At 35.9% G+C, this 25,295-nt stretch overlaps 2 protein-coding genes across 2 annotated transcripts; both read left to right on the top strand.

Annotated features, from left to right (window-relative positions):
- The first annotated feature begins 1,142 nt into the window (after positions 1-1,142).
- On the top strand, positions 1,143-7,439 carry LOC307149758 (alcohol dehydrogenase 1-like). The gene is made up of 9 exons (XM_079856325.1): positions 1,143-1,495; positions 2,320-2,421; positions 2,511-2,652; positions 3,794-3,881; positions 3,963-4,182; positions 5,642-5,902; positions 6,021-6,153; positions 6,247-6,385; positions 6,488-7,439. The coding sequence occupies exons 1-9, from the start codon at positions 1,478-1,480 to the stop codon at positions 6,516-6,518; spliced, it is 1,134 nt and encodes a 377-aa protein (XP_079712451.1). The 5' UTR covers positions 1,143-1,477; the 3' UTR covers positions 6,519-7,439.
- Positions 7,440-14,866: 7,427 nt separating this feature from the next.
- adh8b (alcohol dehydrogenase 8b) lies at positions 14,867-25,177 on the top strand. Its single transcript, XM_079856326.1, has 9 exons — positions 14,867-14,996; positions 16,412-16,513; positions 16,620-16,761; positions 18,215-18,302; positions 18,538-18,757; positions 23,994-24,254; positions 24,374-24,503; positions 24,583-24,721; positions 24,796-25,177. Exons 1-9 carry the CDS (start codon positions 14,979-14,981, stop codon positions 24,824-24,826), a joined length of 1,131 nt encoding a protein of 376 aa, XP_079712452.1. The 5' UTR covers positions 14,867-14,978; the 3' UTR covers positions 24,827-25,177.
- Positions 25,178-25,295: the final 118 nt, after the last annotated feature.

The following is a 25,295-nucleotide window of genomic DNA, read 5'->3' as shown; positions in this document are numbered from 1 at the left end:
TGTTTGTGTTTCCTCTGACAGTATGAATTAAATCAAAGGCTCCAAAAGTCTGAGCAGAGGAAGACTCTATTAAAACGAAACCTCTCGTGAGAAAAGACCTATGTTATGCACTATATATTCCTATTGGGTATTCTTAAATAGTTAATTTTACTTTAATATGCTCATGTTAATTTCAAAAAATCATGTTACAATATCTGTATCAATGAAATCAAAGGATAATTTCATAACTGTAAATTAGTATGCAAGTTTTGCAACAATAGAATGTTTTGTATGACCCATATTCAGGATCAGAAGTATGAAAATGCCAGTTTTTATTGCACTTGTGTTTTCTTACATTTTAAGATTATTGAATGAACTAACTTTTTAAGCAAAGCTAAGCTGCTCTTTATGTAACTGTGAATATCTTTGCAAGATGACATCATTTCATATTCCTGAAAATCATGTTTGAATATGATTATTTTTGGTACTGATTAAAAAAAACTTTGGTTGGTATGTAATATTACAATTCATAATTGCTGATACAATGCCAACACTTTGCTCTAATGTATCTGATTCTTTTCAGTGTTAATCAGTATCTTCTGTGCCATTATTTCATTTCACCTACATATCATTTACTGTATGCCACAATGCTGTATTTTTGGGTGGTGGTTTTAATTTAATTGGAAATAATTGCTTTTTATATTTCACAACTTTCTGCAATGTATGGGAGCTTTAAAACTGGGTTATCATAATAAAAATGATCATGTTTTAAAATCATTTGTTGTTATTGCTTTTTCCTAATGAAATCCACAAAATCCATCTGGCCTGTGTTTCCCAAAAGCATACACACAGTACATTGCTTTTGGGAAGCCCTGAATTTCAAGTGAGAAGGTTAACAATATATTATTATTATAAGTCTTTAGAACTTAAGCAAATATTAATTGAAAAGCATCAAAAACTTTTGAACAGGATGAAGATGTCCACATTTTTACATTTAGTACTGCCCTTCGGAAGCAACAGAAGATATTGCACGTTTCCCAGATGACAAAATAAGAATTTACCTTCATCTTCAAATTCAAAAAGTTTTCCCCCAGCTCTTAATGCATCGTGTTTCCTAATGGAGCATCAGTGAATGTTTGAACCTTTTTTTAATAGTTGTGTTTGAGTCCCTCAATTGTCCTAAGTGTGAAAAGACAGATCTCAAGATAGTCACTACTGGAAAGGGTTCAAATCTGCAAAAGATGCTGGAAAACTGAAGAATTTGCAGGACCTGAAGGATTTTATTTTTTCTGAAGGACATTGAGCAGTTTAACTTAACTTTATAGTATATATATAGCTAATAAAATGTTTATTTTAGTTCAGTAAAAGAGAGAGAGAACGAGGGAGAGAGAGAGGGAGAGGGAGAGGGAGAGAAATTGCTTCATCCAGAATATAAGAGCGAGTGCCAAAGATTCTCTGTCTCTCTTTGCATTCATCTCAGCAACGACTACATTGGGAAATGGCCACTGCAGGGAAGGTTCGTAAACTTGTCTTTTAGTTTCTTTTCCTTTGTGCTGCAGAGCAGTTAATGCATTATTAATATGACTTCAGTCCCTTTATAACTTTACGCTCATTTCCATTGAGCTATTGATGAGGAAAAATTTACTATGCAAATAGGCTACATCTGCAAATAAGATTCTATTTGATCAATTTAATGCCAAAGTTTTAATAAGACTCTCATAAGACTGTTCTCGATGCTTTAAGCCAGGCTTAAGCCAAAAAAAATGGCTAAAATATGTAAGATCAATGCCTTATATAAAATGCACATACAATGTAAAACTTGTGTATATGATATGCTGTGATGCAATATTGACTTGCTGCATTGCTAATAATAATAATACTGTGTATATAAAGAAATCCAGAAGAATTAAAAAATAACATTATTTTTGAAAAGTATTTTGGGGAAATATATATATATATATATATATATATATATATATATATATATATATATATATATATATATATATATATATATATATATATATATATATATATATATATATTTGACAGTTCTTTGTCAAATGGAAAATATAGTAAACCATGCTAAAACTACAAAAATGTGCTCTGGCAATTTCGTTGGGTTAATATTTATCTGCTATTGTGAAATCACAGATAATTGTGGCTCTAAAAACAGATGTTTAATGTTTACACTGGCTTAAGCCAAACAGCTGGAGAACCTCCAACTACGGTTTGAGAGTGTAGATCATGCAAGTGCTCAAGTTCAGCAGTTATATAAACATCAGTCAACCATTAAATGTCTATAAAACATGCTGAACCGATCTCTTCTTTCTGCCAAAGGTGATCAAATGTCGGGCTGCCGTTGCCTGGGAGCCCAGTGCTCCCCTGATGATGGAGGAAATAGAAGTCGCCCCACCTCAAGAAGGAGAAATACGAATCAAGGTGGGAAATGCCCCATGCAAGTTGTAAAATCAGTTAATACTGTGATATTGTTAACTTATTGATTAAAAAAATGTTCTCCTGTCTTGAAGGTTGTAGCTACAGGTGTGTGTCACACTGACCTCTACCACCTGTTTGAAGGGAAGAACAAGCAAGGTTTTCCCACAGTGCTGGGACATGAGGGCGCTGGTGTGGTGGAGAGTGTTGGACCTGGAGTCACTGATTTCAAACCAGGTCATTAACTAAAACTACATTTTAGCAGTGCTAATTCAACACCTAAAGAGTTAAATTCAACACTTTAAAAGTGTCTATTGGTCCACACTAGATCGAGTTAAAACTACACTTTTCAAAGTGTTAAATATTTAACACTATGACAGAGTTGCAGCAACTCTCTAAATAGTTAACATTTAACACTAGTCAACACTGGTTAGTGTTGAATTTACCCAACAGCGTAGTGTCAAAATTTAACACCAAATGTGTGTTTTTCTTTCAACACTACAGAGTTGTTGGCATATTAACACTTTTCAAGGAAAAGGGGGAAAAAATACTTTTGTAAAGTAATTTGATCATTTAATCACCCATGTCTTCTGATTTGAATCTTTTCAATGAATCGGTCCATCTGGTTCGCAAACAAGTCTATCTGATTTGTTCATGAATGAAATGGGTGTGTCTCAATCAGCTAGTGTAGAAGTCAGGGCACTGATTAGAGAATCGGACATTTTAAGGGCTGTCACAATCACAAAATCCTTCCAGTGCACTGAAACTCCCTAAAAAGTCCCACAATGCACCGTGAAAACCAGGGAGTATCGATGTTCATTACCCTTAAGTTCTGAAGCATGAAACATCACGTGAGCCAACTCAATACACCTAATGATGCGGTAGATGTTTTGAAAAAAAACAAAAACCGTTATGCCTATTTAATTACATTTCAGCATAAACATTCATCGCTAGGTATTGAACATAATCTAGCTAACATTAATAATTTATTTACAGCTGAAATGTTGCACGTATATTTAACAAACAATCTTTTTATCATTATGTATTTTAAATAACATAAAAAAATAATGTCAGAAAGATATCAGTTCTGCTGTTGCTCATAAAGGCCAGGAGTGATGGTCTACAATGAGGACGTTGTCATGTCGCAGGAAATCTGTCAGCAGTGTCCCAGTGTGTAGTGAGCCAGAGTACTTACTGTCCTTTACAGTGCCCGAATTCATGTGCCCTAGCTTCTCGGGTGGTGAATCAGTATATCGTACGTACGATAGCCTATACTGATTCACCACCCGAGAAGCTAGGGAGCTGATTGAGATGCACTCTTTATGCAAGTAAAATAAATTAGTAAAATAAATTAATATCTGTGTATTGTGTTGAACAGGTGATAAGGTCATTCCACTCTTCATCTCTCAGTGTGGAGAATGCAGATTCTGCAAGTGTCCAAAAACAAACCTGTGCGACCGCAACTGGTGAGAAACAAACACAAAACAACGTTTTACATTTACTCAATTTCTTGCTTTTTAGAAATTATTATCATTTTTCTCTGGCAGGACAAGTAATAATCACAACATCATGTCTGATCCCATAACGCGTTTAACTTGCCGTGGTCAGCCCATCTTGCAGTTCATGGGCACCAGTACCTTCTCTGAGTACACCGTCATGAACCAGATTGCCGTGGCAAAGATTCATGATGATGCTCCACTCGACCGCGTGTGTCTGCTCGGCTGTGGCATCGCTACTGGTTATGGAGCTGCTGTCAACACAGCTGGGGTGTGTATAGATGTTGTGTGTATTCAAGAAGTGTTTGGATACTTAAACCACACTTTACTGAATGTCTTTGCTTTATATAACAAAATGTTGAATTCAAGGGTCATTCATTTTAAAGAAAAATAGCACAAGCTGACTTTAGGGAAAAACAATTTATAAAGACAAACATTAAAAGTTAATGTCAGCTGTGATGATAAGATCTTTATTTTATACAACTGCAGTAATATTGAGTAATTTGGGCCTGGTTTCACAGACAGGGATTAGATTGAGATTAGATTAATTAAAAAAAAAACATTACTGGTTTGCATCTTGAGACAAAATAATGGCACTGACATATTTTAAGATATGTCAGTGCAAGCTGCTTTAAGTTAAAGCAGATCAAACATGCATTTTAGTCTGGGACTAGTCTGAAGCTTTATCTGTGAAACCAGGGGTTATAGATTTTGAACACAAGGTTAAAACATTTACTTTAGATTTTAAGTTAATATTTAAATAATTGAACAACACATTCAAGAGCAAGGTTCACTGATGTCTGTTAATGGTCACATAAAATGCAGGTAAATGTTTTCAGTGAAGTGTTTTATTTTGAATGTTTTTATTTAAAAATTATTTATTGTCATTTTCATTTTAATGATTTAATAAATAATTAACAGTTCATTGGCTCACAACCCCCCATGCGCTCGCTAACGTCAGTGTATTACAGAGTGAGTGTGTTGGTTAAGTGAATAATTCAATGGCTCATTCATAAATAGCTCATTTCCACAGATGTGCCCTCCAGAGGTCGCATTTGTCGGCCGCATAAATGAAAGCTTTATCTTCTAGACAACACTATACATAAAATATAGGTGGATCTAAATCCAGATGATCACTTATATAAATAAAATATAGGTAAATCCAGATGATCACTTATATCATTATATCGCCCAGCCCTAAAACTTTTTAAAGCACTAAGGCATTAAAGACATTTCTGTTAAGCTGCTTGGAAAAGATGTGTATTGTGAAGAGCTAATAAATTTGACTTGACGCTTGGTTTTACTTCAAGAAGGGATAACATGACGAGAGCATTCTGGTGTATATTCTGGTTGTTTCAATATATTTTGTAAAGACTTTTAAAGTCATTTGGATAACTGTCAGCTGGTACCATCATGCAGACACTACAGAGTTCAGAGCTGTAAACTGAATCTATTTAATAACTCCTATGTGCTCCTATCTATTTATCTAAACTTGCTTTTCTTAAACTGTTAAACCCTCTATAAAAAGGATTTGGACACTTTATGTATACATATTTGCAAATTGCAACAACAAAAAAACAAGTTTGTAGATGCCAGTTTGTTCATCTAATGCAAATAAATTCATACATTTTAAGGGTGACTAAAGTGTCCAAATCATTTTTTTGTGGCTTGAAAAGTGAGGTGAATGTTGAGGTGCATTACAATAGTGATTTGTTTGTGTTTGTGTGAAGGTTACACCAGGCTCTGTGTGTGCAGTGTTTGGACTGGGTGCTGTAGGTCTGGCTGCAGTCATGGGCTGTAAAAACGCTGGAGCCTCTCGCATCTTTGCTGTGGATATTAATGAAAAGAAGTTTGAGAAGGCAAAGATCTTTGGTGCCACTGATTTTCTGAATCCAAAAGCATACAATAAACCAATCTCTGAAGTACTGGCAGAAATGACCAATGGAGGAGTGGACTTCTCACTCGAGTGTGTGGGAAACACTGAAGTAATGGTAAGACCTCACTGACACGTACTCTACAGTATGTAAAAAGCCGCATTTATTTACTTATTTAAAAGCTTTCAGTACTTGCAATCTTTCTGTGTGTGAATTAACGCGTCTTTGACCTCAGAGGAGCGCACTGGAGTCGTGTGTTAAAGGTTGGGGTGTGAGTGTTATGGTTGGATGGACTGATGTGAAGGACTTTTCTGCACGACCAATTCAGCTCATATCTGGAAAAACCTGGAAAGGATCTCTGTTTGGTGGTAAGCAGGCTGTCAGTTAATGCTTTCTGTGGCTTTCAGAGAACTTGAGTACATGCCTGTGCATACAGTACATTCATTTTTGTTTATGTAAAGGTTTTAAGAGCAAGGACTCTGTTCCAAAACTGGTTAAAGACTACATGTCCGGCAAAATAAAGCTTGATGAGTTTATAACACACAACATGAGTCTGGAGCAGGTCAACGATGCCATCAATCTCATGAAGACTGGAGAATGGTACATTTTTCACTCTCATCTTTCTGTGTCTGAGCCTGAGGTTAATATTGGGAAAAAACATTTGTATAAACATAGTACTGACATTTGTTTTCTATCTTACAGCATTCGATCCATCCTGAATATATCCAAATGAGAAGCAAATCATCTTCACCCAATCATATTCTAGGCCACGGTTATATTCCCTTTATTATCTTCTCCCTCTTTGCAGTATTTGAGAAACAGCTGGTAACCGGTTTCAAGTACGAGCTTCAAGGATTCTCTTTAATAGCATTTTCCAGCCCTCAGCTTTATGAAGTGAGTTACAAGTCCATGTAAACGTTAATGTTTAGCATCAAAAACTTCTATTCATCTGCAAGGAAAAATGGTTCTGAGAAGTTTTGCAAGAATGTTATCTGTGGCAAATAAAAAAGAGACAAGCATGTAAATCATTTCAAGTGGTTTTGTATAACCAATTTATGATGCCGTCAAAATAGTTTATTTCTCTCCTCTAAGCCAGACTCTCCAGCATTTGTCTCGCTTACATATTAATCATGGGAATGTTGGGAAGTATCAAAATATTTGCAGCTGCACCCTGCAGCTTGAACTCATAACCTGCCAAACTGATCCAAACACTGATACACGTTAAATACTTTACATCATGTCTTTCTCAAATGATTTTTTCATATCTCTCTGTCTTGGGTGGTCAATTCAGTGTCAACTTGTAGAAACCATTTTTCCAGACTCTTCTAAAAATGGTGGAAATAGATTGCTCAGATCTTATGCAGACATGCTCAGTGCCAGTTTATCATACTGAAACTATTTCTGAAAGGTTTAGATAAAAATTGAAAGGTATGAACCTAAAGTTAAATTATGTGAAAACCAGCAGCAATAATTCAATACATGAACTGCTTGGATGACACTAGAAATGTTTTTCAGTTGCTTTTGATATGTGATATTTAATCTGACATTTTATGACTTCAATCCATTTTAATTTCTTTGTGATAATTGCCGAAGATTCACCCTTCGTTTTAAATGGTTATAGAGCAAAATAAAGGAGAAAATATACTTTAATTCAGCTTGCAAACTGAAATGTATCTGCATCAAACCAACAAGTCTGCAACTGCTTTTCAGGCTTTTACATTGCTCTTTATGTGGCAATGATCAGAAAATAATTAAACCATTTGTACTCAACTTAATGTTTCCTCTAGGTGTTCACAGGCACATTCTCACTCAAAGATCAATTTAATTGGACCTTATGAACACTGGAAGAAGTTCATGAAAAACATTTGTACAATGTTCAATAACGTTACAAGGCACTCTTTCAGCACTGAAGAGTTTTCATATATCAATCATAATTTGATAAGATTAAAGAATTAAATAAAAAGAATCTGTACCAAACAAACACATATAGCCAGGCATACAAACATACTGAAGCAAACCGAGACAGCAAACCTCACACAGTCGACACGTTTGATACTTTAAAGGTGATTCATTTGTGGACCCTCTGAGCAAATGCAACTGTTTTCACATATTAATGGACATTAAAAAAAACACAAGAACTGTATCACAGATGCTTGCTTTGGTAATGCATTACAAGTAACGTGAGTTACGTAATCTGATTACTTTTTTCAAGTAACTTAAGTAAAGCATTACTTTTAAATTTACAACAAAATACACTGAAAAAAATGATTCATTGACTAGTTGAATTTACTAAAAAAAATTATGTTAATTGGATACACATAATTGATTTTAGCTACATTTAAACAAATGCATTACGTTGAACTAAGTTCAGCTTAATGCATTTGTTTAAATGTAGCTAAAATCAATTGTGTGGAACCACTTACGATATTTTTTTTTTGTAAATTCAATGATTTCAGTAAATTCATTGAATTTACTAAATGTTTTTATCGTAAGTGGTTCCACACAATTGATTTTAGCTACATTTTAACTAATGCATTAAGTTGAACTTAGTTCAACGTAATGCATTTGTTTAAATGTAGCTAAAATTAATTATGTGGAACCAATTAACATAATTTTTTTTAGCAAATTCAACTAAGTCAATGAATCATTTTTTTCAGTGTATCTGACACCTCTCCTGTCCTCATGTTGAGAGAAACCCGGGAGTAAGTGCAGAGGCATTGTGCAGTTTAAATATGATGGTTATTGTAGTTCTAGTCTAAATCTGAACATGTATTTACTCATCTCATTTGCACAAAAACAGATTCAGTGCTCCTCAAAATGAATAAAAACAGTGAAATGTAAACTCAGAATATTACACAAACCTGCAATAATTAAATGTTAACACAAATACACTTTATGTAGGCATTTAATCTAGCTTTATTAACTAATGTCTTCGCTGCTGACCTTTGATGATCCAATTCAATCATAACCAAAAATTACTTTAGATAAACATTACTTTTTTTTTTTTTTTTTTTTTTTTGTTGCTGAATGAGTGTTAATTCAACTTTCTTCTCTCTTCTTCTGCGATCCAGAATGGCAGCAGCTGAAAGGTTTGTTCTCTGTACTGTACAAACATGAATTTGCATTTCCTCCATCCTGTGAATAATTTGATGTGTATTTACCAAAAATAGAACTAAACAATCAAACAAACAAACAAACAAACAAGGCCAGCCCAGGTGAGAAAAAAGTAACACAATGTACTGTAACAATGTTTCTAGTTACACAATATTGTAACACATTGCTTTTAAAACTTTCCCCAACACTGCTTTTTCACCACATAAAGACATTTGATAAAACAAGGACAGTGCAAGCTTGTGCAAGTCTGCCCTCTAAAGGTCATTAGTGTACATCACATCAGACAAATATATTGTAGTAGCCTAGTGTACACCAGAAAGTTCTTCAACACTGCTGCTGGGGACCCAGGGTGTGACTCAATCAGCTCCCATAGCTTCCAAGGTTGTGAATAATTAAAGAATGGTTTGTATTTTTAAAAAAAACAACAAAAAAAAACATCTATCGCGTGTCATTATGTTTATTGAGTTGGCTCACGTGATTGATGTTTCGTACTGTTCAGAACTTCCGTTAAGGGAACATAGTAGTGAGCATTGATACTCCCTGATTTTTACAGTGCATTGTGGGATTTTTTAGGGAGCGAACGTTTCAGTGCACTGGTAGGAATTTGTGATTGAGACAGTGCCCTGACTACTGAACAATTTTTATTTGTGTTTGTAGGTCTGAACCTTATCCTCATCCAAAGCGCAATGGGCTGTGGGCAATATTAGCCTTTAGAGTGTACACAGATCCACACTTCGACAATCTACCAGAAATTGTAGACCATCCAGAGACTTTTGGCATACTCTTTTCAACATACTATGCTTTGGGACATACTTATTCATACTATTTAGGATGGATAGTATGCACATCATTGGTAGGGACCACACCAATGGAGGAGAGCGAAAGGGCATCGTCCATCTTTTTTTTACAGTCTATGGTAGGGACACAAAAAAAATGTTCAGTGGGTTTCAGCCTATAGAAGCCTACGGTTCTTGACTCAATTTTAAAGAAGCCTTTATGCCAAAAAGGTTCTACATAAGGAGAAATGTCTTAAATTATTGAATAATACTTTCATGTTTAACGGGTATTTAATTTTTTTCTAGTGATAAAGAAAGAGAGAGAGAGAGAGAGAGAGAGAGAGAGAGAGAGAGAGACTGCTTCATCCATTTAAAACCGAACATATATATATATATATATATATTTTTTTTTTTTAACACAACACTGCATTCGTTTAAATTTTAAAAATATTAAACTTATTAATATGGTTCAGGCAATATGTGCATTTGTACTCTGATCATCTTCACTGTAATAAAATAAAAAATTACAAAACTAAACCCTGTCTCTTTTCGTTAAATTTCAGTTTTATCAATAATACAATAATAGCCATTATAAAAGTATAAGTAAAAAGTACAAGAAGCTATACAATAAGAAACAAAGCAAACAATTCAGTCAAACATACAAAGTCAGCGCTCTAGACTCTAGTCTAACGTTACAACAGTAAAGTTAAATAGCCTAAATTTAATGTTATGAAATTTCACTTAGCCCTCAGTTTGGCCAGGGAACAAAATATTATAGATTCACAAGACCAAAGATCGCCCGTTAGGTCTACACAAGACGAATTATATCTCAACCACTACAGAGACATCAGAGTCAGCGGCAAACGGCAGAACGACTAGCCGAGGAAAGTCTGTTCCAAGCGGGGTACATGAGCGCCGAGCGCCCGGTGATTGCCTGTATCTCACAACCTGGATCAAATTTTCATAAATCTTTATAAATAAACCACAGATTTGAGCTTTAAACAACTACATTCTCACCTAAAAAAACTCTTAAAATTACATTTTGTGACACAGTAACAGCAGTATTATATTAAACTATATAAAAAAAATGGCGCTTCTTATGTTGTCATTCCCCTTGTAGCACGCGCAAGTGACGATTCTCTGTCAACCAATCAACGTCCTGCAGTGAGTCTAGCTCCACCCTTTAGTACCGTACTACATGTGCAACGGAAGGGTACCCAAAAAGTGGTACGGTACAGTTCGGCATTTTGGTACCATTCACAACTTTTGATATTGGAAACGCAAATAAATGCCTACCGTACCGTACCACCTATGACAGAATGACCCAGTAGTAGATCGCCCTGGAGTGGTCACTTTCCATTATTAAATGTAAATGCATGGGTAAGATCGATGTCACCTAATAGATGTAAATGCATAGAGGTCGCCTAATTTATTGTTTTCTATACCAGTTTACGACTGTGTCCTCTTTATTTTTTTTGTAAAGCTGTGGTGCTTTTGAGTGACAATTCCTCATTTGCTCTTTTACCCTCATTGTGTTGCCTTTCAGTTAAATTATTTTGTTATGGGTGTGCTTGTTGTTCATTTGTCATGTATCATAAGATTTGTTTGTCAGCGATGCATTTAGCTGTTCATTAGTGCTGTTGATATGAGTCAACATTTTTAATTATCAGCAGATCAGGCATACAACAAGACATCAAAAGATGTTTAAAATTATTTATTTAAAAAAAAATAAAAAAAATAAAAAATAAAGCCCAATTCCAAAAGGATATATTAGTGCTTGCTCCACTTTAGTTGAGGTGGGAAGAATAATTGATAAAACAATACATTGCAATATGGTTTCTTGCAATACATTATTATCAGTACCCTGGCACTAATGCAGATTGCAGCTTGCTTTATTGTATACCAAAACAAGCATTTCGGTTACTGAACAGCTAAGAGTCAGTTTAATCAACTCTAGTATGTTCTGTTAATGTTAAACTCGTGCGAGAGCGATTCAAAAGCATTCAGAGCTGTCTGTTTGCTCTTATCGCTCTTGTGGTACTTTGATATCATATCATACACCGACCGGTCTGTGCAGCGCTGCTTTTAAAAGTCGAAAAAACAGTGAGCAATTTGAAGTGGGCGTAACATGAAATGACGTAATTTGAAGGGGCGTAACTTGAAGTCTTGCAGGATGCAGACAGATTCTATTGGCTCTCGATGCATCATAGGTAAAAGGGGCGGATCATGAAAACACATCCGGGGATTTGAACTGGACTTGTATGGCAAGCCCTTTTAACATTTAAAAGCTAAGTTTGACTATCCGGAATTAACATTGTAGATATCAACAATGTCTTTCTGACTAGTCGTAATTACATTTTGGATAGTTGGAATTGTTATTCAAGATATCTGTAACGTAATTGTGACTAGTCGAAACGACAGATAGAGATATCTGTAATTCAGTTTCGACTAGGCAAAACTGAATTACAGATATCTGCAATACTGCAATGACGTCATTGAAAACGACATTCAACTTGTCACACATCTTAAATGACAATTGCAGATATCTGTAATTCAGTTTTGACTAGGCAGAATGAAAGTTAAAGATATCTCAAACATCATTATGACTAGTGCAAATTATTGTGCATGACATTGCTCTATTTTAGATATCCATAAATAAGTAATTTCCCATCCCCGCCATAATCAAAGAAGAAGTGGGTTCATTTCCTTATTTCTATGAATGGAAGAAGAAAGAAGCAGTCATGGCGTTGGCTGTAATTGAAAAAAACACCAGAAAATGTTTTTTGTATACAAATAAAAAAAAATTATATACAATATTTTAAATACAAAAAAATATATAAAATGTTGCAATGCTATGTTTATGATCATGCTTAAAATTACGTAGGTTATTGTTGACGTAAGATTTATGCGTGAAAGAGATTCACACTAATTCACTTTAATAAAGATGTTGACATGCATGCTATTCTTGTCATGGAAGTACAATAACATTAACTTCCTTTGATGAGAAAAAAAGTTCTTAGTTCAGATTAGTTATTATTTTATTTTATTTTTTTCTAGTTTGAAACAGTATCTAACAGCATTAAAAAGACGATTAAAAACTCCTTCGCCCTCTGGTTGCTCTGACATGGTGCTAATCAGTGCTAATTACAATTTAAAAGTTAACAGGTGCTATGTGATTTGATGATTTGAACAACATGCTCTGCTCCCGCCTAAAGTGTGATGCGGGCCTAATTTGCATACAGATATCTGCAACGTCATTTGGCCAAGTCAAAACTCTAATTCAAGATATCTGTAATTACATTTTGACTAGGCAGAATGAAAGTTACAGATATCTCAAATTTCAGATATCTCTAATCAAAATTAATTTCAAGATATCTATAACTTGATAATAGATATCTACAATTAAATTATGACTATCCCTAACTCCAGTTTGAGATATCTACAACGCCATTTTGACTAGTCATAACTCCAGTTACAGATATCTACAACGTCATTTCGCCTAGTCAAAACTTAATTTAAGATATCTGAAAAGGAACATGTAGATATCTTGAATTGAGGTGAATTAAATATATCTTGAACTGGAGTTATGACTAGTCAGAATCAAATTGAAGATATCTCAAACTAGAATTACAGATATCTACAATTCAGTTGCAGATATCCGTAATTCATATAGTGGATATCTGCAACTGAATTGTAGATATCTGTAATGATAAACCCCATACAAATGAATGGCAAAAGTGACGTCATTTGTCCTAGGAAGAATGTCTTTGTGGATATCTAAAATGACAATTATGGATAGGAAGAATGTAGTTGCGGATATCTGAAATTTTATTTTTGACTATAGGCAAAACTGAATTACAGATATCTGCAACACATATCCAGTCTAGCTGTTAAATGTTAAAACGGCTTGCCAATTGGAACCCAACCTATTTTTTTACAGTCTATGATTGTAACAGTATGGCAAGCCGTTTTAACATTTAACAGCTAGACTGGATATGTGTTGCAGATATCTGTAATTCAGTTTTGCCTATAGTCAAAAATAAAATTTCAGATATCCGCAACTACATTCTTCCTATCCATAACTGTCATTTTAGATATCCACAAAGACATTCTTCCTAGGACAAATGACGTCACTTTTGCCATTCATTTGTATGGGGTTTATCATTACAGATATCTACAATTCAGTTGCAGATATCCACTATGTGAATTATGGATATCTGCAAAGATATCTGTAATTCTAGTTTGAGATATCTTCAATTTGATTCTGACTAGTCATAACTCCAGTTCAAGATATATTTAATTCACCTCAATTCAAGATATCTACATGTTCCTTTTCAGATATCTTAAATTAAGTTTTGACTAGGCGAAATGACGTTGTAGATATCTGTAACTGGAGTTATGACTAGTCAAAATGGCGTTGTAGATATCTCAAACTGGAGTTAGGGATAGTCAAAATTTAACTGTAGATATCTATTATCAAGTTATAGATATCTTGAAATTAATTTTGATTAGAGATATCTGAAATTTGAGATATCTGTAACTTTCATTCTGCCTATCAAAATGTAATTACAGATATCTTGAATTAGAGTTTTGACTTGGCCAAATGACGTTGCAGATATCTGTATGCAAATTAGGCCCGCATCACACTTTAGGCGGGAGCAGAGCATGTTGTTCAAATCATCAAATCACATAGCACCTGTTAACTTGTAATTAGCACTGATTAGCACCATGTCGGAGCAACCAGAGGGCGAAGGAGTTTTTAATCGTCTTTTTAATGCTGTTAGATACTGTTTCAAACTGAAAAAAAAAAAAAGAAGAACTAATCTGAACCAAGACATTTTTTTCTCATCTAAGGAAGTTAATGTTATTGTACTTCCATGGCGACAATAGCATGCATGTCAGCATCTTTTTTAAAGTGAATTAGTGTGACTACTTCTTTCTTCTTCCATTCATAGAAATAAGGAAATTAACCCACTTCTTCTTTGATTATGGCGGGGAGGGGAAATTACTTATTTATGGATATCTAAAATAAAGCAACGTAGGTCATGCACAATAATTTGCACTAGTCATAATGACGTTTGAGATATCTGTAATTCAGTTTTGCCTATAGTCAAATATGAATTACAGATATCTCTATCTGTGTTAAAAGGGCTTGCCATAGTAACAATACTTGGGCAGCGACTGATCTGATGACGTTTCACAAGAACACAAGTAACGTTACAGACAAGAACGCATATTGAGAAACGGCCATCTTGATTCTCTGTCTCTCTTTGCATTCATCTCAGCAACGACTACATTGGGAAATGGCCACTGCAGGGAAGGTTCGTAAACTTGTCTTTTAGTTTCTTTTCCTTTGTGCTGCAGAGCAGTTAATGCATTATTAATATGACTTCAGTCCCTTTATACCTTTACACTCATTTCCGTTAACCTATTGATCACATGGGGGAAATAAGGTACAGTTAAGTTTAATCTGTATTCTCTCTGATCAGTTTAATGCAATAATAATAATAATAATAATAATAATAATAATTAGATGAAAAAGTTTGTAGACAAACTTTAAGTTGGCATGAAAAAGCCTTGCCAGAAAGTTTGAAGAATTTGAAGAAGTTTTTAGTTTTAATTAGTTTAAGTTTTAGTTTAGTAGTTTTTAAGTTTTAGTTTAGTAGTTTTAAAAGTTTGAATGTTTTCAGTTTTAATTAGTTTAAGTTTTAGTTTAGTAGTTTTAAGTTTAGAAATATTAGTTAGAAGGGAAGCTTAAATAAGTCTCAATTGATTAGAAATAATACATAGAATGGCAACTAATGGAGTCTATAATGAGCCTCTCCAACTGTAAAGATAAATACAGAGAGAAAGAAAGACAGAGAGAAAAAGAAAGAAAAGAGAGAGAGAGAGAAAGAAAGAAAGAAAGAAAGAAAGAAAGAAAGAAAGAAAGAAAGAAAGAAAGAAAGAAAGAAAGAAAGAAAGAAAGAAAGAAAGAAAGAAAGAAAGAAAGAAAGAAAGAAAGAAAGAAATGAGTCTCGATGGATTAGAAATAGTACAGAATGGCAGCTGATGGAGTCTATTGAAGTAAATTTAGTAGTTTGAAGTTTAAATTAGTTTAAAGTAGATAGATAGATAAGTTTATTAGGTTTAATGAGTCTCAATGGCTCATATAGTTTGATTTAGTCTAGGGTTTCAAGGTGTTTAGATTTTAATTTAGTTTAGTTTGAAAATGTAGACATTCCGCAATGTTAAGTCAATGGGAGTTTTTCCGAGTTTTGATTGTCATTTTTAGGAAAACCGTAAGTCCGATCAGTTTGAAAAGATAAAGCAACTCGAGTCAGATCAGTTTGAGTGTCTGAGCCGAGTTTGGAGTATGTAGAGTTAAAGCTCTAGGAGGAGATAGAGTATACATTTTTAGTAATAATAATAATAATTTTAAATAGGATTTTAGTAAGTTGGCTCTCTCAAGCCAACTTAATAATAATAATATAAGACTCATATATAAATATAAATATCCCCCAGTTTTTAATCAAATGGATATTTAACCACACTAAAACTGTTATTGCAGTTTCATTGAGTTAATATTTATCTTTAGTGATAGTAAAATCACAGATAGTTGTGGCTCTATGCTTCCATTGGCTGGACAACCTCCAACCACAATTAGAGAGCAGAGATCATGCAACCGCTCAAGTTATATAAAGTCAAGTATTAAATACATAAAATATGATGAACCAATTCCATCTGTGTGCCAAAGGTGATCAAATGCCGCGCTGTCATTGCCTGGGAGCCCAATGCTCCCCTGATGATGGAGGAAATAGAAGTCGCCCCACCTCAAGAAGGAGAAATACGAATCAAGGTGGGAAATGCCCCATGAAAGATGTTACAAAACCAAGCAACTAATTTTAAAACATGCAATACTGTTTAGTTGTGTCAATAAACAAAGATTTTCCTCCATCACGTAGATTGTAGCTACATGTATGTGTCACACTGACCTCTTCCACCTGCTTGAGGCAAAGGACAAGCGAGGTTTTCCCACTGTCTTGGGACATGAGGGCGCTGGTGTGGTGGAGAGTGTTGGACCTGGAGTCACTGATTTCAAACCAGGTCACAAAATAAAACATCATCTCTAGGCATAGCTCAACCATAAATGAAAGTTCTGTCATCATTTACTCATGTTGTTCCAAACCTGTATGACTTTCTTCAGTGGAGACAAAAGGAGCATTTTTGAACTATGCACTACTTTTTCCATGCAATTACAGAGACTGAGGACCGAATAAGTATAATAAAAGTAATACATATGACTTCCAAGTATCTGAAGTCATGTAGCTTTGAGTTTTCACTGATTATTCACGATTCACTGATATTATTTGCCTGTAGTTGCTGTGACTGATCGAGTAAGAGTTTCAACTCAAACTCAAAGTAAGAGTTTCTCGCATTGAATAGCCTTCATTTCTCAGCACAACAACAGACTGACGCATTTTCAAAGAAAGTTCTTTGTTTCCATTTTGAGTCTGTAATCAAACCCATAACTCCTGTCCTGATGCACCAGAGACTCAGCTAATCTAAAGATGGCCACTTTTATTGCATCCTTAATCAGTGCAACAGTTTACAGCTGTGCTAACACAACTGCAAAAGGGTTTTATACTGATCAGTTAGCCTTTTAAAATGATTAACTTGGATTAGCAAACGTGACATGAGATTTAGGGTAGCCTAAGTTTACACGACACGGATCCGCGGAAATGACTAAAAACGCTGTATTGCTGCCAGGCCATTGGATGGTGATGAAACACCATATAGATTGAACACATGTGCATGACGTCTTCATTTTCAGAGATTCACGTTTTTGTTGTTTACACGGAGACCGTTTTTAAAAGTTTGCTATTTCAGGCACCCACAACGTTTTACGTTGTTAGTAGAAAAAGGTGTTGTGTAGCTAGCCACCTTAAACACAGGACTTCTGTGTAACTGTAGATTTTTCTTTAAAAATCAGCTGTTTCCAGCTACAATTATCATTCACAATATTATCAATGTCTGCACTGTATTTGTGATTGATTAATTAGAAGTTTTTGTAATGGTTGTAATGGTCAGTTGCAACATCTGACTTCTTCCATTCAAATAAATACTGTGAACGATATGTCATATATAATTATCTTTAAATGGTATGGGTAATTAGCAGACAGATGCAATTTTAATACATACAAATTTGGTTGGTCTAGTCCAAATAGTCTGAGTAACTGAGAGAAATGCAAAAAGTGTTGCAACTGTCCCCGGTCTCCCCTATATATAGCCTACTTTTTTTTTTACTTTTTTTTAAACTTTCTGAAATAAAATGACCAAAAATGAAATAAATTAAAGATAAAACAAAATACATAAATAAATATAAAATAACAAAAACATAACAAAATGACTAAAAATATATTATATAATAGTGTATAAATAATACTAAAATAACATCTTAAATCCTTTAACTTTTGAGTGTAAATATATGCTCATTATATGCTCAAAAATATGTATATTGCTGTAAACTAAAACTATATCTGTGTATTGTGTTGAACAGGTGATAAGGTCATTCCACTCGCGGCCACTCAGTGTGGAGAATGCAGATTCTGCAAGTCTCCAAAAGCAAACCTGTGCGACCGCAACTGGTGAGAAACAAACACAAAACAACGTTTTACATATACTCAATTTCTTGCTTTTTAGAAGCAAAAAATAATAATTTCTCTGGCAGGACAAGTAATAATCACGGCAGAACAATTAACAGAACAAATTGTGACATTTCATCCTTGTTTTTTGTGTGTGTTTTTTTTAAAGCTTAGCCTACATTGTTTTTTGTCTACAAAGTTTTTTGTCTTCAAAGTTTTTTGTCTTCTTTTCTGACAGGATAAATAAATATGTTGATTTTATGTCATATCCAACAACACGTTTTACTTGCCGTGGTCAGCCCATCTTGCAGTTCATGGGCACCAGTACCTTCTCTGAGTACACCGTCACAAACCAGATTGCTGTGGCAAAGATTCATGATGATGCTCCACTCGACCGCGTGTGTCTGCTCGGCTGTGGCATCGCTACTGGTTATGGAGCTGCTGTCAACACAGCTGGGGTGAGCATAGAGACTCAAGAAGCATTTATACACTTACCATTTTTAATCTGTCAAAGAACACCATTCCAAACAAAACAAAAGCAGAATCAACAGTTGTTAGTGTCTGTTGTTAGTACTTTGGGTTCGGGCCGAATGCTGAGCCCAGAGCCCTCTCCTCGGACAGCATGCCAAATATGCATTTATTATATCTGACTTATTTGTAAGTGTGAAATCTCAATTCTCCAGTGATTACTGCCATCTTTGTTGTAAATGTTCGGCTGGCATCCACATGGGCATCCAGGCTAACACATTAGGCTTGTTCGACTTGAACCGGCGCTGCACAGACCGATCGGTTTATGACATCAAAGTACCGCGAGAGCAATTCAAAAGCATAAGGAGCCGTCTACTTTCTATTCGCTCTCGCGGTACTTTGATGTCATTTACCGATCGGTCTGTGCAGCGCCGGTTCAAGTCGAACAAGCCTATTGTGTGTTCATTAATTAATGAATCAATGTTTGAGTGAATCAGAAATGTGGATGATTCATGACTCATCCCCACATCCGAATATGATTACTTCCCTACTAAATATTATGCAAAAAGCTGTAGGCTACATGAAATGAATAACATGTCCTAATTCACAGTATTCATAAACAAAAGGGGGAAAATACCTGCATGACCAGGGCCTAGGCTACTTCCAACAGGATTCTAAAGTGCACATCCATTGTGATATTTCTTTACTGTTAAAAAAAAAAAAAACAATGAAAAATGTTTAATGCCCTGATAGAAAATTACCAGTAGCCTATATTTCCCGTTAAGTTTACGGACATTTCCTTTAACAACACAATTCCTTTATATTAACATGGTACACTAGAACATATTTTAGAGTGAAGATTTCTAGTTGTATTAGAAGAATTTAAAATAATTAAAGGAGCTGTATGTAAGAAATGTATTTCAATTAATCATAAAATGGCCCTGATATGTCACTAGACATTAAGAAATCATGTTCATTTCAAATACTTATATCACTGACAAAAGTAGTACGGCCAGGATATTGTCATTTAAAAAGTGAAGTTGCAGCCCTCAACTGATATTGATGTTGTCATCTTGTGTTTTGGCCTGAAGCGCCGCCCTCCATCTATCTACCAATCACGAAGTCAGTAGTGTTTCTGCATCCGGGTTGCCAGCTCTGCTCTAGTTACCACAGCTGCATAGCAGCCTACTTTCCTGCTGGATCCTGCAGCCTATCTGGCAACCTCGAGTCAGGGGGAGGGGGAGGGGATACACCGCTCTATACAGTAATTTGAAAGTGATTGCAGTACCAGTTTTGGCCACAATCTTACATACAGCTCCTTTAAAAGAAGAGGAATCAATAACAGTATCTTCCCAGGCCAGTAGGCTAATTAAAGGTATCCTATAACTTTTGGCCCTCTAGCGGTTCAAAAACAAAACTGCGTGCATTTTGCGGGGAAAAAACATTGTCGTGCTTCAGCTCTCTGGATGAATATGAGAGAGAGAGAGAGAGAGAGAGAGAGAGAGAGAGAGAGAGAGAGAGAGAGAGAGAGAGAGAGAGAGAGAGAGAGAGACTTTCTGGACCTTATATAAAAAACTCGAAAAACCCAAATTAGAGATATCACTCCAGAATGGCACAATCTGGAAATCTTACTTCGAAAATCTGTATCAAAAAATTGAGCCGGCTGACCTCAACCAGCCTCAGAGTAAAATAAAGAAAACTTTAGAAGACATGGAAAAAACTATTAAGAATTATCAAAATCCATTAGATAAATCAATAACAATATCTGAAATATTAGAACATATTAAAAATCTTAAATTAAAGAAAGCATGTGGACAAGATCACATTAATAACGAAATGCTTAAACTCAGCAGTCCCAGCATGATCCAAACTCTAGCCAAATTATTTAATCTGGTGTTCTGGTCTGGACACTTCCCTGAGATCTGGTCTGAGGGACTCATCACCCCCATATTTAAGAGCGGTGATCGATTCGACCCCAATAACTACCGCGGGATAAGTGTGGGCAGTGTGTTGGGAAAACTGTTCTGCAGTATCATCAACACACGCATCGTCTCACACATCTCAGCACACAACATCTTAAATAAAGCACAGATTGGCTTCTTACCAAAACACCGCACATCCGACCACATCTATTCTCTCCACACTCTAATCAACAAGAACATCAACGACAAACAAAGGAAAATATTCGCATGTTTTGTAGACTTTAAAAAAGCATTCGACTCAATTTGGCATGATGGTCTATTGTACAAAATCCTACAAATTGGCATCGGCGGAAAAAACATTTGACATTATAAAATCTCTGTACACCAACAGCAAAAGTGCGGTGAAGATCGGTAACCACAGAACCGCGTTCTTCCAGCAGGGGCGTGGAGTGAGGCAGGGCTGCAGTCTGAGCCCGACTCTATTCAACATCTACATCAATGATCTGGCATCAGCGCTGGAGAGCTCTACTGCGCCCGGCCTCACTCTACAGGGGTCAGAGGTCAGATGTCTGCTGTACGCAGACGACCTGGTCCTGCTGTCCCGCACACCTGAGGGCCTTCAGCAGAGCCTGTCCCTGCTGGAACAATACTGTCACGACTGGGCCCTGACAGTCAATCTGGACAAAACCAGAGTCATGGTGTTCCAGAAGAAAGCCCGATCTCAGGCACACAAACACCAGTTCCTGTATAAAGGCCATGTCCTGCAGCACAGCTCTAGCTACAGCTATCTGGGCATCGACATCAGCGCTTCGGGACGCTTCGGTCTGGCTGTGAAAACACTCGGTGAAAAGGCTCGGAGGGCTTTCTATGCTATAAAGTCACGATGTGGACACTTAAAATTACCCATTAAAACCTGGATAAAATTATATAATTCAATAATAAAACCAATAATTTTATATGGATGTGAAATTTGGGGACCAGTACTAAATTGTAAAAATTGGGATAAAACATCAGTAGAAAAATTACAATTGGAAATTGGCAAAAATATTCTCGGGGTTCACAGAAACACGTCCACTGCCGCCTGCAGGGCTGAGCTGGGCCTGTACCCGCTGAACATCGAGATCCAGAAGAGATGTGTTCAGTTCTGGCATCATCTCCATCAGTCTGATCCAGAGTCAGTGCAATATAAAGCCCTCCTCGCCAATGAAAGCTCAGCAGAACCTCATCCTCTGAACACACTCGCTCTCCAACTCGTCCATCAGACTATACTCCCCATCAACCCCAAACCTATCATTAACGAAATCCACAAACATCTAAAAGACACCCATGATGAATCACTAAAAGCACATTTTGCCCTCCAGAATAAACTCCAATGTTACTCGACCCTCAATAGAACCACTAAATTGGCCAGTTATCTATTTATTAAACATTTTAAAGAAAGACAAATCCTCTCCAAATACAGATTAAGTGACCATGATCTGGAGATAGAGAGAGGAAGACGTAGACTAACATGGACAGAGAGAGAGCAGAGGATCTGTAGACACTGTGACCTACAGCACATCGAGGACGAGGAACACTTTCTGCTCTTCTGCTCTAAATACTCCAGTATAAGAGAAACCTTTCTGCCCAGATTTGAAATCTTGATTCCATCATTCTCTGAACTGAGTGACACTGAAAAAATGTTCTTCTTACTGGGAGAAGATGATAGTACAGCTGCACTAGCGGCTAAATATGTGTTAGCTATTCACAACGCCAGAGACAGCTAATTCTCTAGAGAGACCCACTGTATTTATTCATTTATTAGGATAGATTGTGTTTATTTATCTATTTATTTATATTTACTATGCTACATATGACATGATCTATACATATATGTTTTATTATTTATATATAATATGTTGATGCTTTGGCAACATTGTGTTACACAGTCATGCTAATAAAGCTCATTTTGAATTGAATTGAATTGAAGAGAGAGAGAGAGAGAGAGAGAGAGAGAGAGAGAGAGAGAGAGAGAGAGAGAGAGAGAGAGAGAGAGAGAGAGAGAGAGAGAGAGAGAGAGAGAGAGAGAGAGAGAGAGAGAGAGAGAGAGAGAGAGAGAGAGAGAGAGAGAGAGAGAGAGAGAGAGAGAACTTTCTGGACCTTATATAAAAAACTCGAAAAACTTTATCCTAGATTATCCTACTGCTCATAAAACATTTACTATTAGGTTTAAGAGATATAACCAGTTAAGATGGAAAGGATCTGCTGACTAGCTGAAGATGTTATTGTAGCTATAGTCTACCCATTAAGACATGGTACTTCCTTTAGAAGATTCCAGCACAAGCACAACCATAATGAAATGACCAATTCACAATAGATCATGCTTTACAATGAACTGTTAGACATGTACATTTATCAGTTCAATAAAATACCTTATCTGTTGAGTAATAAAAGCGCCATATTTGCGTCGCTTTCACAACATTCCAAATTCCTCAGCTCACTTCATCTCCGAAAAGCCATGCCAATGTGATTCTCGTTTTATTACGAGCTCTGTCAGCAGACTCTCCTCTGTTCAGCGTTTATTAAAACAGTAGATTCCCAGAGGATTGAGATTTAGCGTGCTCCATATTATAAACCTTCCTTGTGGTTTAAATTTATTGTGACCATTTAAATGCCTCATTAGCAGCTGTTTCTATGGGCAGCTATACATAAGCCATCCGCCATATTGGAACGGTCAAAGCCGGTCCATGAACATTCAAGAACAAGTTGACAGTGTCTGCAACCGTAGTTAGACATGAATATATCAGCAATAAACTTCAGCAGATGATTTTGCTAAACTAACACAATACAAGACAAAGGTCTTAGCAAACACGACATCAAAAGGTTACCATAGTTAAAGTAAAAACATTAAAAGGCACCGTAGTAAAAACTTGTTAATAGATATAAAACAAACAAACACCTTCTCACCTGTGAAAGGTTGTCCCATTTCTTCAGGAATTTAAATCTCGGTGGTTTCACCATAGACATGTAAACGTAGATTGCACATTCGACCACTCCAGACCATAGACTGTCGTGCATGTCAGCATGTCGTCACTCATAGTAACAATCAATGATGCCACAGCATTGCGCAGCTTCTGGTTTTGAAACCACAGAGATTTCAATTCTTAAAAGAAATGAGACAACCTTACACAGGTGAGAATGTGTTGTTTGTCCTAACAGTTTTATTTATTTTTATTATTATTATTATTTTGTTTTTTTGTGGCTTGAATAGTAAGGTGAATGTTGAGGTGCATTACAATAGTGATTTGTATGTGTTTGTGTGAAGGTTACGCCAGGCTCTGTGTGTGCAGTGTTTGGACTGGGTGCTGTGGGTCTGGCTGCAGTCATGGGCTGTAAAAACGCTGGAGCCTCTCGCATCTTTGCTGTGGATATTAATGAAAAGAAGTTTGAGAAGGCAAAGATCTTTGGTGCCACTGATTTTCTGAATCCAAAAGCATACAATAAACCAATCTCTGAAGTACTGGCAGAAATGACCAATGGAGGAGTGGACTTCTCACTCGAGTGTGTGGGAAACACTGAAGTAATGGTAAGACCTCACTGACACGTACTCTACAGTATGTAAAAAAACAGCATTTATTTACTTATTTAAAAGCTTTCAGTACTTGCAATCTTTCTGTGTGTGAATTAACGTATCTTTGACCTCAGAGGAGCGCACTGGAGTCGTGTGTTAAAGGTTGGGGTGTGAGTGTTATGGTTGGCTATACTGATGCAGACTTTTCTGCAAAACCAATTCAGCTCATATCTGGGAAAACCTGGAAGGGATCTCTATTAGGAGGTAAACCAGCTGTCAGTTAATGCTTTCTATGGCTTTCAGAGTATATGCATGTGCATGATTCATTTTTGTTTATGTAAAGGCTATAAGGTCAAGGACGCTATTCCAAAACTGGTTCAAGACTACATGGCCGGCAAAATAAAGCTTGACGAGTTTATAACACACAAAATGGATCTGGAGGAGATCAATGATACCGTCAAGCTCATGAAAACTGGACAATGGTACATTTCTCACCTTCAACTTGTTTCTCAATTTAATCCTGTCAAAGTTTTAACAATTTTCTTCTATTTTACAGCATTCGATGCATACTGAATATTTCCAAATGAGAAGCAAATGATCTTCACCCAACTTCTACAGCACAGTTTAAGACAGATGGGAATGGACTGCACATACTTAAAGCAGACAACCTTAATACTAGTTTAATTTTCTGTATTTCTGAAAGGTGTGGAACTAAAATGATGGATTGAATCTTGTACTCCAGTTCTGCATGGCAAGGAATTTAATTGTTTCACCAAAAGCAACAACAATTCAATACAGAGTAACTTCTTGAATTATCTTTTCACCTGCTTTCATAAGTCATTGTTGAAATTGCATTCTGTTGTGATTGCTTGAAGTTTGGCATTTGTTGTACATTAAAAAAACTAACAAGTCCAAATAAAGGAGAAAATATACTTTAATTCAGCTTGAATACTGAAACACTGTAATTGATTCCATGAGATGCATCAAACTGACAAAGAGGCCTGCAACTGTTTTTTTGACTTTCGCATTGCTCTTTAAGTGGCATTAAACAACCAA

The sequence above is a fragment of the Squalius cephalus genome (genome assembly GCF_949319135.1).
Source record: "Squalius cephalus genome assembly, chromosome: 21".
NCBI classification, from domain to species: Eukaryota; Metazoa; Chordata; class Actinopteri; order Cypriniformes; family Leuciscidae; genus Squalius; species Squalius cephalus.
Note: the sequence above shows the minus strand (reverse complement) of the source record. Positions and strands in the feature narration are given on the sequence as shown.